General features: G+C 41.4%; 1 protein-coding gene across 1 annotated transcript in view; it reads left to right on the forward strand.

Moving 5' to 3' along the window:
* Positions 1–14,623, forward strand: part of LOC139931856 (CUB and sushi domain-containing protein 3-like) — a 214,744-nt gene that overhangs the window by 86,595 nt on the left and 113,526 nt on the right. Inside the window, exons 22-28 of the mRNA XM_071925480.2 lie at positions 713–901; positions 2,062–2,231; positions 4,063–4,219; positions 7,967–8,158; positions 9,800–9,926; positions 11,107–11,309; positions 13,002–13,193. Coding sequence (XP_071781581.2) covers positions 713–901; positions 2,062–2,231; positions 4,063–4,219; positions 7,967–8,158; positions 9,800–9,926; positions 11,107–11,309; positions 13,002–13,193 — 1,230 coding nt within the window. The remainder of the gene's footprint in view (positions 1–712; positions 902–2,061; positions 2,232–4,062; positions 4,220–7,966; positions 8,159–9,799; positions 9,927–11,106; positions 11,310–13,001; positions 13,194–14,623) is intronic.

Consider the following 14,623-nt stretch of genomic DNA (forward strand, 5'->3'; position numbering starts at 1 on the left):
TTGCCTGCTGTTCGCTGAAGTGAAGCATAACTTGTGCAGCCATGAATATTCATGAAATTATCCGATAGAGTTTGTGTGTGTGTGTGTCCTTGCGTGCTCTGTAATTTGCATCTATAGATTGCCTGATTAGAATTCAGTTTTTAACCTTTTTATGACCTTTTGATGAAAAATTGTCAATTTTGTCAAGCAACACCCTGCGTTAAGGGTGCTGGTGTAAGTTTTCTCTGTGCTAAAATCAATATAAAGTTGTGCATGCTGCCAGATAGAGACCAGGGCATGAATAATGTCAGTAATAAGACCTTTTTCCTCTTATAGTCTTTGAGTTGCATCTATATCACAAATGACAAAGCTACCAAGAGCCTATGTATGACAATATGGCGCGGCAGGGTGGCCTAGTTTTTAGAGAGCCTGTCCTTCATCCATCATTCTGAGTTCAAGCTCAGTGTTGGCAAGTATCCGCCCTGCTGAAGTGTCCTTGAGCAAGACAATTAATCCGTACCAGCTCCGATGTTCTGTAGCTGACCCTGACCTCTGACCTCCCTTGGAAGGACCTAGAGAAAAGTTAATTATCACAAAATAATATGATAATGGCGCATTAATAATATTTTGTCCTTGGTCAGAACAAATTTGTCTGGAGTTGTTGGTGTGACTGGATCCAATTTTGTTCAGAATATGATATTTTCGCTATCGCTTTTGGCTCGTTTATTTTCAGAGTATGATCTTGAACCTTGCGAGGACCCCGGGACTCCCCGGTTCGGATGGCACACGGGCGCCAAATTCGGAATAGGCGACTCGCTGGCGTTCTACTGCAACACCGGCTATCGTCTGCAGGGGGCCAGGGAGATCGTGTGCTTGGGAGGTGGCCGCCGCATGTGGAGCGCCCCTCTGCCAAGGTGTGTGGGTACGTGGTCAGCCGCTTTCATTCTGCTTTCTTTCCTCTTTGTCTATATATTGCAGGATTTACGCTGTCAGCTAACATCAGGTTTTCCACCTATGCGGTGCAGATCTGAACTTTTTTTTTTTATTAGTGTCTACACATTAAGGAACTCCATGGAATTGGATTTTCTTAAGTAGACAGCAATTAAAAGATCAGACCTGTGTTAAATACTGATTTGAGCTGCTGGGGTAAATCTAGCCCAGGAGATCTCTTTTCCACTAAAGGGTGCACCAGGCCTGGCCAGGGAGAGTTCATTACTTCTGCAAACTCATTTTTCCCCCTAGAGAAACTTAATTTGATTACTTGCACATCTTAAGAGCTGACTCCAGAGATAATTTTGCAGCAGAGGCTTCGTGTCATATAAACTAATAGTCCCATCAGACCCCATGATGGAGTGCTTTATGCATGGGGTTTACTAACCCCTGGCCCCGGCACGCCAATTTGGCCCTGTGGTGGAAAAGGACTGCTATGACGGCATGAATATTACAAGACAATAGGGCTTGGAAACAAACAAGAAAAAAATGTATGCAGTGCTTCTAACTTGTGACTCACTTGCATAGTTAATGAGTTTTAGAATATGCATGCCCATGTTTTGAGGGAAAACAAATAAATTGCAGTTGTGTCATGTTTTGTTTGGTATACATAAAACATGCAAGGAACCGCACAATACTTATTATCTCGATGTCCCTCCTGTCCTAAGTCCATAATTTGCTTTTGGCTTGTTGATTCAGAACAGTTCATTTTGGAAAGTAATCCTCTACCGTTTTGTCCTGGCATGGTGCAAGAAAGCCAGTGGGGTAAATCTACAAAATGAAGCCTGTAATGATTTTATACTGAGCGGTTAATACTGCGCTCAACATTTCACAATATGTCAGTGCCAGTTGATAACGATTATTATGATACTAAAACAATAAAGGCGAGGGACACTTGGATGAATTAGTAATTATGATTATCCAAATAAGGCATTAGAATTACCTTTATCTCTTCAGTAACATGCTAATGCACCAGTAAAGTCTATTAATTTCAGTCCAGTTTTTCCAAGCCTAATTGATGCAGCTCTTGGTATGCTTGCTGTTGTGTTGTGTAGCTGATTCTGTCTCATCTTTGTGTCTCTCTTCTTGCAGCGGAGTGTGGATCAACAGTCTCCAACAACGAGGGAGCCCTTCTGTCGCCCAACTATCCAATGAACTACGACAACAGCCATGAATGCGTGTACAGTATTCAGGTCCAAACAGGCAAAGGCATCAACATCACCGCCAGCACCTTCCACCTCGCACAAGGTGACATCCTCAAGGTAAATGCACAATGCACTCTCCCCTTTTTATTGTCAGAAAATAGATTACCACCAAATAAAGAGAGACCTTGTGCTGAGAACGGCGTGGAATTAGATTTGTGCTACTTTTTTTAAAAGGAAGTAAAGATGAAAGAAACGGGGCATGCTGTGGTGCTTTTCATTACATAAAACATGGGAAAACGGAAAAGAGGAAAAAAAAAAAAGAGCTTTGTGTGCCATTTTACGCGTAAAGCACCAGGCAGAATACAGAATTGTTTTGCCATGGATGTCAGAGCAAAGGTCAAACAGCAGCAGCAGCATCCCTTTGGGAAGTCGGGGATTTATTGCTTTGCTCAAGGGCATTTCAACAGTTGTGGTGAGCACCACAGATGTGAAACAAATGACTCCCTAGTCGCGGGTTCGCAGCTGGAATCCAATCTTCTTTGAATGCAGATGTCTTGTTAGGTCTAATCCTCCAATTAACAGAGCATACTACTGCTGGTGTTTCTAGTAATGGAGTTGTATCAGCAGTAATCTCAGAAACTAAGAGCAAATCCCTTTAGTCGGTTGCACTTGGTCATTTTGTGAACATCTCAAATGTGGTGAAGGCATGCTTGGAAAGCTAAATATACTTGAAGAGTAGAAAATGAAAAAAAAATGAAAATGGAGAGTGTCCTTGTAGTATTTCAAAGGAAGAGCCTGGAGCCTTGTATTTCATTTCTCATCATTGTACTTCATTTCATGTAATTCAGGAAAGATTATATGTACCTTAGGAGACTCATACTTAAGATTTGGAGCTTCAACAACGGATAACTTCCATTAGAAGCGAGGAGCCGAAAATGTCTCTGTGATTCAAAAAGATAGTACAACAAATTAAAGATTAAAAACTACTGAATCAAGAACATTCAGTAGTTGGTTAATAATTAGTTTAGTCCAAGACATAATGATGTCGACCTCAAACAGACACTGTTAAAACTGTTAGTTTCCTAGAATGAAAATGTAAATTACATGAGCAAACTAAAAACATTTAAAGCAGTCATCCATATTTGAACCATGTAAAATAATGGATACTTCTCTGATGTTATCTCCATGGTAGCATGTCTCTATGTTATACATTTTGTTGTGTAAAACATTAGAGCCTCTGTACACCTGGATATTTTTGGTGATTTTTATGTTATCTATAACAAAGGACACAAACTTTTTGTCATCTCTTCATGGCTTCTGTCCCATTCCGATCTCACACTTGGACAATGAGGACCCACGCAATGCTGCTTCCCCTTTGTCCTTCAACAGATTTTGTTGTTTAATAGATTGAAGTGAATAGACGCAAATAAAGTAAAAAGAACAGTTATTCTTCCAGACCTCTAAAGTACTCTTTTGTCAGTTTGAGTTCACGAACCTCACCATCTGTCCTGTTTATTCAACTCTACGGATGCACAGTGCCAAATCAATGGGAAGAATTATGCTCAATCCAATCTCAATTTGCTCATTTTGCATCAGTCTTGCAATAGAGGTGCCATATAAAACAAAGGATATACAGTACTCATAGCTGCTCTTTAGTCATGGCTTATTAAAGCGATAAATATACCACTTCCCTTTCTTCAGTATTGATATGTAATACTTTATAGTGCTATTCTTTACCATTTTATAGTAGAGTAGGTAGTTCATCCTCTATCAGCATGTTAGAGGTGATGAAATAGAATAGAGAGAGAGAGATATCGCAATTAAATGGGATTGTAAGTCATGCAGCCGTAGTACAACTTTCCACTTAAAGACTATATATTAACCATGCGACTCCCCGCCCGTTTTTTTAATGAAACTCCCCATGGTGCTCCCCTCCATCTCTGACCAGGTGTATGACGGCAGGGATAGCGCAGCCCCGGTCCTCGGCACGTACACGGGTACGTCGATGCAGGGCCTGTCCCTCACCAGCACCTCCAACCATCTGTGGCTCGAGTTCTTCTCTGACCAGGAGGCGACCGCAGCGGGGTTCCAGCTCATATACTACAGTAAGTTACATTTCATTTGCCCCGAGGGGAGGAGAGGGGGGGACCCTAAAGCCTTTCCAAATGAGTGGATTAAGCCTCACTTCAGGACCAAGAGGCAGAATTTAAAAGAAATTTTAATTGACCCTCACCCTGCTTCGCTGTGCCTTTCGCTGTCAGGGTATCCATTAAACACAGCATGGCGCTTCTGCTCCATTCCTGTAGGAAAATTAGCTTCTCTCTTTCCTATTTCTCTCTCTGTCTCTCTCTCTCTCTCTCCCTCTCTATCTGTAAATCCCTCTTCCCTCTTTTCCTTCCCTCTCCGCTGCTGCAATTAGCATCTGCGCCTGCCTAACTGTACCTTGTTAAAACAGATGAATTATTGTTTGGATTGTTTGAAGTCGGAGGGTCTGTGTGTGCGTTTGCATGCATTTGTGTGTGCACTGTATATAGTGTGTGACTGTACATATGCGTGAGTGCGCGCGCATGTGTATGTATTGGAAGTTTGGGTCATTGCAGTAAGTGGGCCAGTAATAGATGGGTTTTGTTTCTCCCCCTAATTGGCTTGCTGACTGTGTATTGTTGGTAACTGTTTCTAATCCATTACTGAGACGACAGAAATGTTTTGGTGACACTGCATTTTGCAGTCCAATTTAAAGTGTTTTTGTGTTTCACCTGCGATTGAGCTCTCTGAGAATTTTTTGGTCTTCCAGTGGGTTTTCTAAGGTAGAATTCAACATAGTTAGTAAGAATGGCAAAGGGCTGACTGCTGTTTTGACTTGTGCGAAAGCATAAAAGTTATTAGCTAACTTCCAGTTACTAACAGTGGGTACTGGCTACTAATAAATCTACACTGGTAATAGGGATGCACCGATACCACTTTTTCAATGCCCATACCGATTACGAGTACGAAAATGTAAGTATCGGCCGATACCGAGTTCCGATCCGATCCATTACCTTTACTGAACAGTGCAGGCTTACTTCCTTAGTTTGGGGTCAATGGACAAAATTATTGAGATAAAATCCTTGTTTTCCCACCATTTGAGAAATACAGGCTTCTAGGGCTGCACGATATTGGAAAAAACTGACATTGCAATATTTTTTTTTTCTGCGATATATATTGCGATATGAAAAAATACAGGAATTTTCACCAAATGACTTGAATAGCTCTATCAAGCCTTGCCCCTTTAAGAAGGTGGCCTTGTGGGTAACCTGCGCGGGTGACGTACTAGGAAGTGAGTGTGTTTTTAGCCGCAGCCAGAGTGAGTTGCAGGATGCTAAGTGAGTAAAGTTAGCATAGTTAGCGGGAAAAGAGCTTAGAACGTCACAGAGAGGCCGTGCATTATGTTCGCTACTGTACCGAAATAAAGTGCCAGTTCTCCACTGCAGAGTTGGTCCGGACTCTTAGTAAAAATCTTGTTACCAGCTATGAGCCAGGCTAAGCTAAAATAGGCTAGCACAACACCAGAGGCTTCCCAACTACGGTTCGGAGCCGTGAAAGCTGGAAAGTAGGGCTGCACGATATATCGTTTCAGCATCGTCATCGCGATGTGCGCATGCGCAATAGTCACATCGCAGGACGTGCGATGTCAAGTAAGGCAAATTAACTCAAACACGTCATGCTACAACTTTTTTGCTGCTTGATACAAAAGGAAAACTCGCACGGTTCTCATTTTCCATGACTAATCTACAAGAGAAGTCTGTCTGATATAACATAATTTACTCCAATTTAAGGGTTTGTTATAAGAGTAGCGTATGTTACCTTTCCAGCTTTCGCGGCTCTGAACCGTAGTTGGGAAGCCTCTGGTGTTGTGCTAGCCTATTTTAGCTTAGCCTGGCTCATAGCTGGATGAAGATTTTTACTAAGAGTCCGGACCAACTCTGCAGTGGAGAACTGGCACTTTATTTCGGTACAGTAGCGAACATAATGCACGGCCTCTCTGTGACGTTCTAAGCTCTTTTCCCGCTAACTATGCTAACTTTACTCACTTAGCATCCTGCAACTCACTCTGGCTGCGGCTAAAAACAAAAACACACTCACTTCCTAGTACGTCACCCACGCAGGTCAGTTTTTTCCAATATCGTGCAGCCCTACTGGAAAGGTAACATATGCTACTCTTATAACAAACCCTTAAATTGGAGTAAATTATGTTATATCAGACAGACTTCTCTTGTAGATTAGTCATGGAAAATGAGAACCGTGCGAGTTTTCCTTTTGTATCAAGCAGCAAAAAAGTTGTAGCATGACGTGTTTGAGTTAATTTGCCTTACTTGACATTGCACGTCCTGCGATGTGACTATTGCGCATGCGCACATCGCGATGACGATGCTGAAACGATATATCGTGCAGCCCTACAGGCTTCTATGTGCCACAAATAAAAAAAATAAAAATAAAATCAAGACAGTTCGCTTTTATTTCTTACATGTTACTCATGGCTTTGGGAATCGGATTTTTGTCTTGGGTAAAATCTCTGATATCAGTGCATTCCAACTGGTAATTTTAGGTAATTTTAGGTCTATACCTATCTTCCAGGTAACTAGACTGATATTAGTTCAAATGAAATGATGGTTTTGTTAATGCGCTGCAGTTCGGTGTTGCAGATCCACTGTGAGAGGTTTTGATACTAATAGACACAAGTAATAGTAAAGTGTACAGTAATCAGGAAAGTGTGTACTCATTTACAACAACTAAATAAATTGCCGTCGGCATCTGAATGCAACCACAATTAGTTCAGAGGAAATGATGGCTTAATTACAAGCTGCCTTTTGAATTATAGAATTGCCCATAATTAAGTATCACATAATTAGATTTCAGCTCCAATTTTTCCAAGGATGTGTACAAGGTAAATAGCAGAATGTAAACTAGCAGCCTTTATCCGAAGGCGTGGTCTTTATGTGGTCCTTTCAGCCAGAATGAATAGGCCTTTTGAGCTGGAGAGGTTTGACTGATGTGTGAACAGCGAGGAGGGCAAGGCGAAGGCGCGGCGCGGTGTGGTATAGGCAGCTTAAATCTTGTCGGAACATGAAATCTGACCATGTTTTCATGACTCTTCTACCAAAAGTGCTGAGGTAATTTTCTAAATGTGAGCAGTAACTGTTGGAGATTTATACTGGGCATGACACTTGTAATACTACCGTAACATCTGGCATGGGCAGGGGCCTCGCTGTGAGAAGAGAGCATAAATCAGCGCCGCCGGGTTTATGTGCGGCCGCCGCTGCCGCATAGCAGAACACACTTACATTTACTACCTGAGCGAGAGGAGAGGAGACAAAGGCCACGGTCAAGATCAAACATGGCGAGTTCAAGAGTTATTGGAACATTCTCTTGTTTGTGGCTTGTTTATTTTATTTTATTTTATTCCTTTTTTTTATCGCCCCAAACTGTTATGAGCGGCTGCGCTATTTCTCAATCCTGGTAAATGTCCACGCTCAATTGAACACTTAATTGTGGAAGGTCTAATTGTGCTCTCTGTCCAGAAAGAATCTTTTACTGCCAAGTAATATAATGGGACTTTAAGTCCAGTCCTCATCTGTGCTCAACCGGAAATTAATTCCCAAAGCTCAATCAATATGTCTTTACAATGCGGATAAATGGGAATATGGCGTCGGTTTACAATATGGCTGCTCTCCAGTGGACTTTGTTTTAAACGCTGACAAGCAGTTCTCTGTTTGTGTATGTGTGTGGTCTTTGGGACTCAAAATGGTATCAGTCATTCTTAAACCCCTGTTCTCCTCCACTCTCTCCTCCTTCCCCTGCTCCTCCTCCTCCAGGTTTTGAGCTCTCCCACTGCGATGATCCAGGCGTGCCGCAGTTCGGTTTCAAAGTCAGCGACCAGGGTCACTTTGCTGGTAGTGCCATCACGTACGGCTGCGACCAAGGTTACACCCTGCACGGCAGTGGCATACTCAAGTGCATGACTGGGGAGAGAAGGGCATGGGACAACCACCTCCCGTCATGCATAGGTAATCCTGTCTTCCTTTGTCAACCTGCTGTCTCTCTCTCTCGCTCTGTCTAGCTCTCTGCCCCTCTCTCTTTCAGACACCCCCCTCTGTCTCTCTCTCTCTCTCTCTCTCTCTCTCTCCCTCTCCCTCTGTGGTAGCTTATATTATTATTCAGTCCAGGCACACTGTCAACATTGCTATGCTCGGTGTTAATCCTAAGGATTTAGTCCTACATGATTTCCACTTAATTGAACTGTGTTGAAAGAAAATACACGGCTTGTCATTTTGTAAGAGAATACAAATGCCTCTGATGTTTTATTGTGAATCATTGATCTCCATGTGTGTTCCTGATACAAAGCTAGCTTTATAGATTCAATAAGAGCACTATGGTGAAGCAATTTGGAAGACTATTGAGTTTTCACTGTGTTGTTCTTTTGCCCTGGCTCTGTTTCATTTCTGCTCTGTGTAATTTAGATGTTTTTATTCGCAGGCCATTGATCAGTGTTTTTCTGGACGGAAAGGTGCATAATTATCAGATTATTCACAGAGGTTAGCAGATTGAGTTATGGACATGATGTACAGTTTAGGTTGTGCTTTCATATTCAGCACATGCTGTGACAGAGAGACGGAGAAATGATAAAGCTATTACCTGCACATTGCTAGAGTCTGGAAGGTGTTGTGAAGCAGTGTCTGTCGCTCGATGTCTAGCGGTGATGGATTAGGGTAAAAAATGATTTACAAATTCCGGACGTGTGCAGAATTGCACTTTAAATGCCAGCATGTCCTGTTGCCTTTTTCAATGAAACGTGTGTTTCTTCCTTTTCAGAAAAAGGGCGTCAGTTTGGCACTGCGGCATGTTCGGTATGATCGCAAACGTAGATCACAAAAAAAGGCGCTTAATCATTCTATTGATTAGCTGTTCAACAGAGCTGGATCATTGATTGGTCAATATTAATAGTCAGCCCTGTATCTGTGAGTTGAATGTGAAATGGGATCTCCAGCCATTTCTCCAGGGCCACATCTCCAGGCTCCTGTCGAGGAGCCTTACATTTGCCTGGTGTTATGATACTGATTATAGTCTACCGCTGTGGCCATCTAATGTAATTTTCCCATTAATTAAATGCCGTTTGTTCTGTAATATAGATAGCTAGATGATAACCAGGGGAGAGACAACATAGATTGGATGATAAGATATTCCTTCAGTCATTAACATTTGTAGCAGTGTCCTTCCTGCAGTGCAAGGCCCAGCCTATATATTCTGTGGACACAGTCTTTTTAAAGTTAATTAATGGCATCATTAGGAGGCATACTTAGAGACAAAACAAGTTTTGCATCCCTAAGTATCTCCGGCCAGGCAGGAAGTCCTTGTTTCAGTCCCATTACCTGTTAGTGGAAAACAAAGAGAAAAAGTGCTCATTTCCAGCAAGACTTAAACTGCTGGTCATTAGTACTCATTGTAGACTCTGGGCTGCAGCGGCTCTGCCCGGACTCTATCAGCGTGTTTTCTGTTCTTGGTGTCAATGTATGTGCATATGCTTGTGTGTGTGTGTGTGTCTGCATTTTCTGTCCATTCTTTTTTGCATATTAATTTTGATTGGAGGTTTTCACTGATGTTGTTGACAAGTCGGTGTTTTGTGTATTTGTGTGTGTGTGTGTGTGCAGCGGAATGTGGTGGCAGTTTCAAGGGTGAGTCCACAGGGCGTATCCTCTCTCCTGGGTATCCCTTCCCTTACGACAACAACCTGAGGTGCACCTGGACCATTGAGGTCAACTCTGGCAACATCGTCAGGTAGCTCACAAGTTGCTGATATATTAAAATTAAATATTTAAATTTATGCCTGTATACAGTGTGGATGAAAAACTATGTTATTGTCTTATTTTTTTTGTTTTGTTTTATATAACTCCAAACCATTTATAACATTTTAGCAAATGACTATAATATAGAATGTTATATATAAGTTTTAACAATTTATCAAAATATGTAAATTCACATGCAGTAGGGCCCTAAAATTGTCAGTTTTAAAGAGAAACTTAGTATATTTTAAGAATGAGCTTAAATTGCCAAATGCATGTTAGGGCATTCAGTGGATTTTGTCTGATAATACTAAAGGGGCTTTGATTGACATTTTATCCAGGGACTGCAGCTTCTACACAAGGGGAAATCGCCCTGAACTGAACCAGTGGGGACTGATTTAAATAAGTCTGAAATTAACTGAAGTCATCTTCACTTGACCAGACTTGAAATGACTTGTACAGTAGATAAACACATCCTAAAAATCCTCCCTGTGATGTTGTACAGTTCAGTTTAGATTTTGAACATGAAAACGTCTCTTCCAAAGCTAGATGTCATCAAGAGAAAAAGCCTGCAGCTGCTCCATTAACAATGAATGGGAGAGGGACTTTGTAGACACTGTGACAGCACCCAGGGGAATTTTCTTGGGCTATGGAAACATTTTTTTGGTTCAGAGCTCAGACCTAGTACTACTGTGAAATAAAACCCATTTTGGGCTTAGAGGTTGAAGTAAACATTGTATGATTTCATAAAGTCAGCCTTGCCTTCTTTGTCAAAAGAGCTGCTCCGGGCCATCTGTTGATGAGATTGCAGATAAGTCTTCACTCTCCTGTTTGTAACTTTGGCAGAAATTGATGGATGTTACCAAATCTAAACTGAACTACCCAAAAGCATAAGGACAATGTTCCTAGATGGGTTTTCCCTTTGAACTCAATTTGAACTCAGTTTAATTTGGAGATGCAAAAATTGCACACGTGAACACATCCCAGTGAAATGAATTCAACTGAACTGGAGTGAATCCAACTGCCAAATAACCTGAGCTCAACTCCGTCCCGCTGATTTGAAGTAACGAACTGACTTGACTTGACTCGAACTGACTTGACTTGAACTGAACTGAACCGGACCAAGCAAACCGAACTAAGCCGCAGTGACAGCCTCCCTCGTTTATCTCTCCCAGTCTCCAGTTCCTGGCGTTCGACACGGAGGCGTCCCACGACATCCTGAAGGTGTGGGACGGGCCTCCCGAGAACGAGATGTCTCTGAAGGAGGTGAGCGGCTCGCTGCTGCCCGAGGGGATCCACTCCACCCTCAACCTCGTCACCATTCAGTTCGAGACCGACTTCTACATCACCAAGTCCGGCTTCGCCATCGACTTCTCCAGTGAGTTTTCCTTTTTCCTTCCAAGGACATCAAGTAGATCTATGGTCTGTGTGCTCCTACTGTAACTTCAAAAATGATTGGAAAAATATGTATGTGTCGTGAGTGTGTGTAAGAAGTCATTGTATAGTCACTGTTTCTGTCTATGCAAAGAGAATGTGCGATAGTAAAAGTGTGTTTTTTTAATCTCATGTTAATCTCTCATTATTTCCTTATATGGCACAGAGTATTTCAGCCTATGGATAGGTATCAGGTAATACACGTGGGTGTTGTCACTATAATGTATGTGGGGTAGTCTCCCTAAGAAAACAGCGTGTCTACCAGCATTATATTTTAGCTCGATCCAGTGTGGATTTGTCATTATTATCTAGTCATGAAGTTATCAAACTGAAGTATAGCAGCTTTTAATTCCAATATCTATTCATCATATGTTGATCTCTCAGTATTTGCTGTAATCTTTAGCCATGGCTGGATGAGCAATCAAAATCCCAGGTATTTCACATTCCACTGCTGCGGGTCTTCAGTGCACTAAGTGCCGCTGTAGCACCGATGCAGGCTCCATGTTCTGCTGACGAGAAGCTCCAAAACCCAAGCACCTGAGCACAGCAGTTCCATTACACCTCATCGACGACTCAGCCACTCGTGATATTGTCAGTTTGTAAATGATTTTATTTTATTTTATTTGGTATACAGCCACAGTGATCCATTGCACAAATAAGTGATATGTGACTCACTGCACCTGATCATAGCTGGCGTTGAAGCCAGAGATGCATGCTTAAAGAGCCTATTAGCTTATGGGTAGTAGTTTTCAGAACCAAAACAAATCTCACTATCCAAGAGGTAAAAGAGGAAGAATGACAACAAATCCCCTGAATCCTTATAGTGAAAATTCACCCCTGTTAAAATACTTTATTCTTATAGGTAGTTTAATCTGGATTTGCACGTAAACGCACAACTCTCTTCCATTCTGGTTTAAAAGTGTTTGCAGTACTATGACAAAAATTTTGGTTAAACAATAATTCTATTGGTCTACAAAGTCAGACTCCTATTCATTGTCTATGTAGCAGTTCTGTTAAGTGTCAGTGTGAGGTTTTTTCTCTCACAAATATTATTGATTGATTATCCTATTATGTGATTATCCCCATTATATATTGTCCTCATTAATTTGATAATCACATAATTCCATGTATGATACTGTATATTTCATTTTTCAAACATATATATGATATCATATTTGTTCCCTTTTAATTCCACATCACTGCCTCTATTTTTGCTAGATGTATTTTGACTTTGAAAACAGAAAAGCAAAATAGCAACAACAACAAAAAATAGCAATATACATAACTGAGTCAGGTCTCTTAATAAAGTCTTATCGAGAGAGGAACAGTTGAAGAATCCATCAGATTCTACCATTAAGTCTTGTTGCCCTGGGCTGCTTGGCAGCTGTGGTTTAGGAAAACACGTTGGGAAAACACCGCAGGATTTTAACTGCTGAGATCAGGCAGTAATCTGTTCTTTTCTATAACTGTGTTTGAGCTACAGCTTGAGCTTGACAGCTGTCTACCGCATGATATGAAATTCTGCGTGTGTGTGTAGGTGTGTGTGTGCTCGCTTGCACTCACTGATTTGTATGTGTATATGAACTTGTGTCCATTGGTGTATGTGTGTGTGTGTGTGTGTGTGTGTCCCCTTCAGGTTCGCTTGCGACAGCCTGCAGAGATCCAGGCATTCCCATGAATGGCAGTCGCAACGGGGAAGGGCGGGAGCCCGGTGACTCGGTGACCTTCTCTTGTGATCCAGGATACGAATTGCAGGGGGAGAGCAGAATCACCTGCATCCAAGTGGAAAATAGATACTACTGGCAGCCTAGCCCGCCAAGCTGCATCGGTGAGAGAGAGAGAGAGAGAGCGAGATAGGGAGAGAAGGAGGGAGATATTGGGGATGAGAGTGACTGAGAGAGAGAGAGATGGTGAGCGGAAGAGAGAGGCAGGGAGAGAGTTTTTCTATTAACTGGCTGCAGCAGAGACCATAATTCTCATCGATGTCCTAAAGATATGTGTAGGGTAAACAGAAGACACTTCAGACGTTTGAGCCGTTGCCAACTCTTACGTGACCAAATCCACTTCTGTGGACAGTCAAGGACTGAGCACTCCAAGGTCACACAATACACTGTCTTATTGCAGCTTAACAACTAATTACTTAACAATACAATTAGAAATAATTACCCTAAGTAGTTCCCAAGAAACCTACTTTAGATGTTCTTGAGTTGTGGCCAACTCCTTTGCTCTAACTGAATTTTTTTCTGGCCAGGAAAGGGCTAAGCGTAGGTCTTGCGATGTAATTACAGGATCACACAACTCAGCATAATGAAATGACAACATAACTATTAACTTTGTACATTTGACAACTTAATGTCATTTTCAACTTTCCCAATACTACAGTGTTATCACACCAAATAAAATACATACCCATTAGTGTGTCTTATTGAAGTGCTTCTTGATGAGGGTAGATGTTGAAACGTGTCAACTTTTATTTAGTTTATTTAATGAGCATGCAAATATTGAATAAAACCTGATGAGGGGAGGGACCAAACATTTTTTTCATGCTATTCAAAAAACAAAACAAAACAAAACAATTAAACACAATCTCAATCCAATCCATTCAATCAAATGCTATAGCAGGCTTTTTCTAATTGATTAGTGTATCTTATCTTTTCTTTATATGTTTGTTTTCATCTCCATTTTTTTAGCTCCCGTGGGAACATAATGGGATCATCATGATTCAAGTAGTATAAAAACACTAGAAAACTACTGTTTATCAAATAGTTACATAGAGAAATTTTCTCCTTGCGTTATAATAAGTTATATTACAAGAATAAATTAAAGGGGCTGTAACTAACATTTTTACTGCCCCATAGTACAAAATGACCATAATATATCTGCAGGGCTTTGATAGGGTTGTTGATCAATACCAGTGACTCAACAATTACTTCGCCAGGTGCTGAGATTTCTGGCTTTCGAAACACTCTTTCTGGCCCATACTCTGTTTTGGAACAAAAACTCCCCACCCATTGGCATTTCAAGACACTCTCAATCTCCTCCTCCACACCCACTCACATTTCCGTGCTCATGGAGGATGCTGCTATGGGTGAGCGACCAGCGTCTCAAGACATTTCGGCTACAAAGGCTAATAAGCCTCATTTTCAACACAAAAAAGCAAAAGACAAAGCAGTGTTATTACAGTAGGCTGTTTTTCGTGATATATTACCACTTCACTCGCTGTTTCTTTTGGATCTCTGCTGTAATTAGCTGGCTTAC

This window comes from Centroberyx gerrardi, chromosome 12 (assembly GCF_048128805.1).
Source record: "Centroberyx gerrardi isolate f3 chromosome 12, fCenGer3.hap1.cur.20231027, whole genome shotgun sequence".
In the NCBI taxonomy this organism is placed as follows: domain Eukaryota; kingdom Metazoa; phylum Chordata; class Actinopteri; order Beryciformes; family Berycidae; genus Centroberyx; species Centroberyx gerrardi.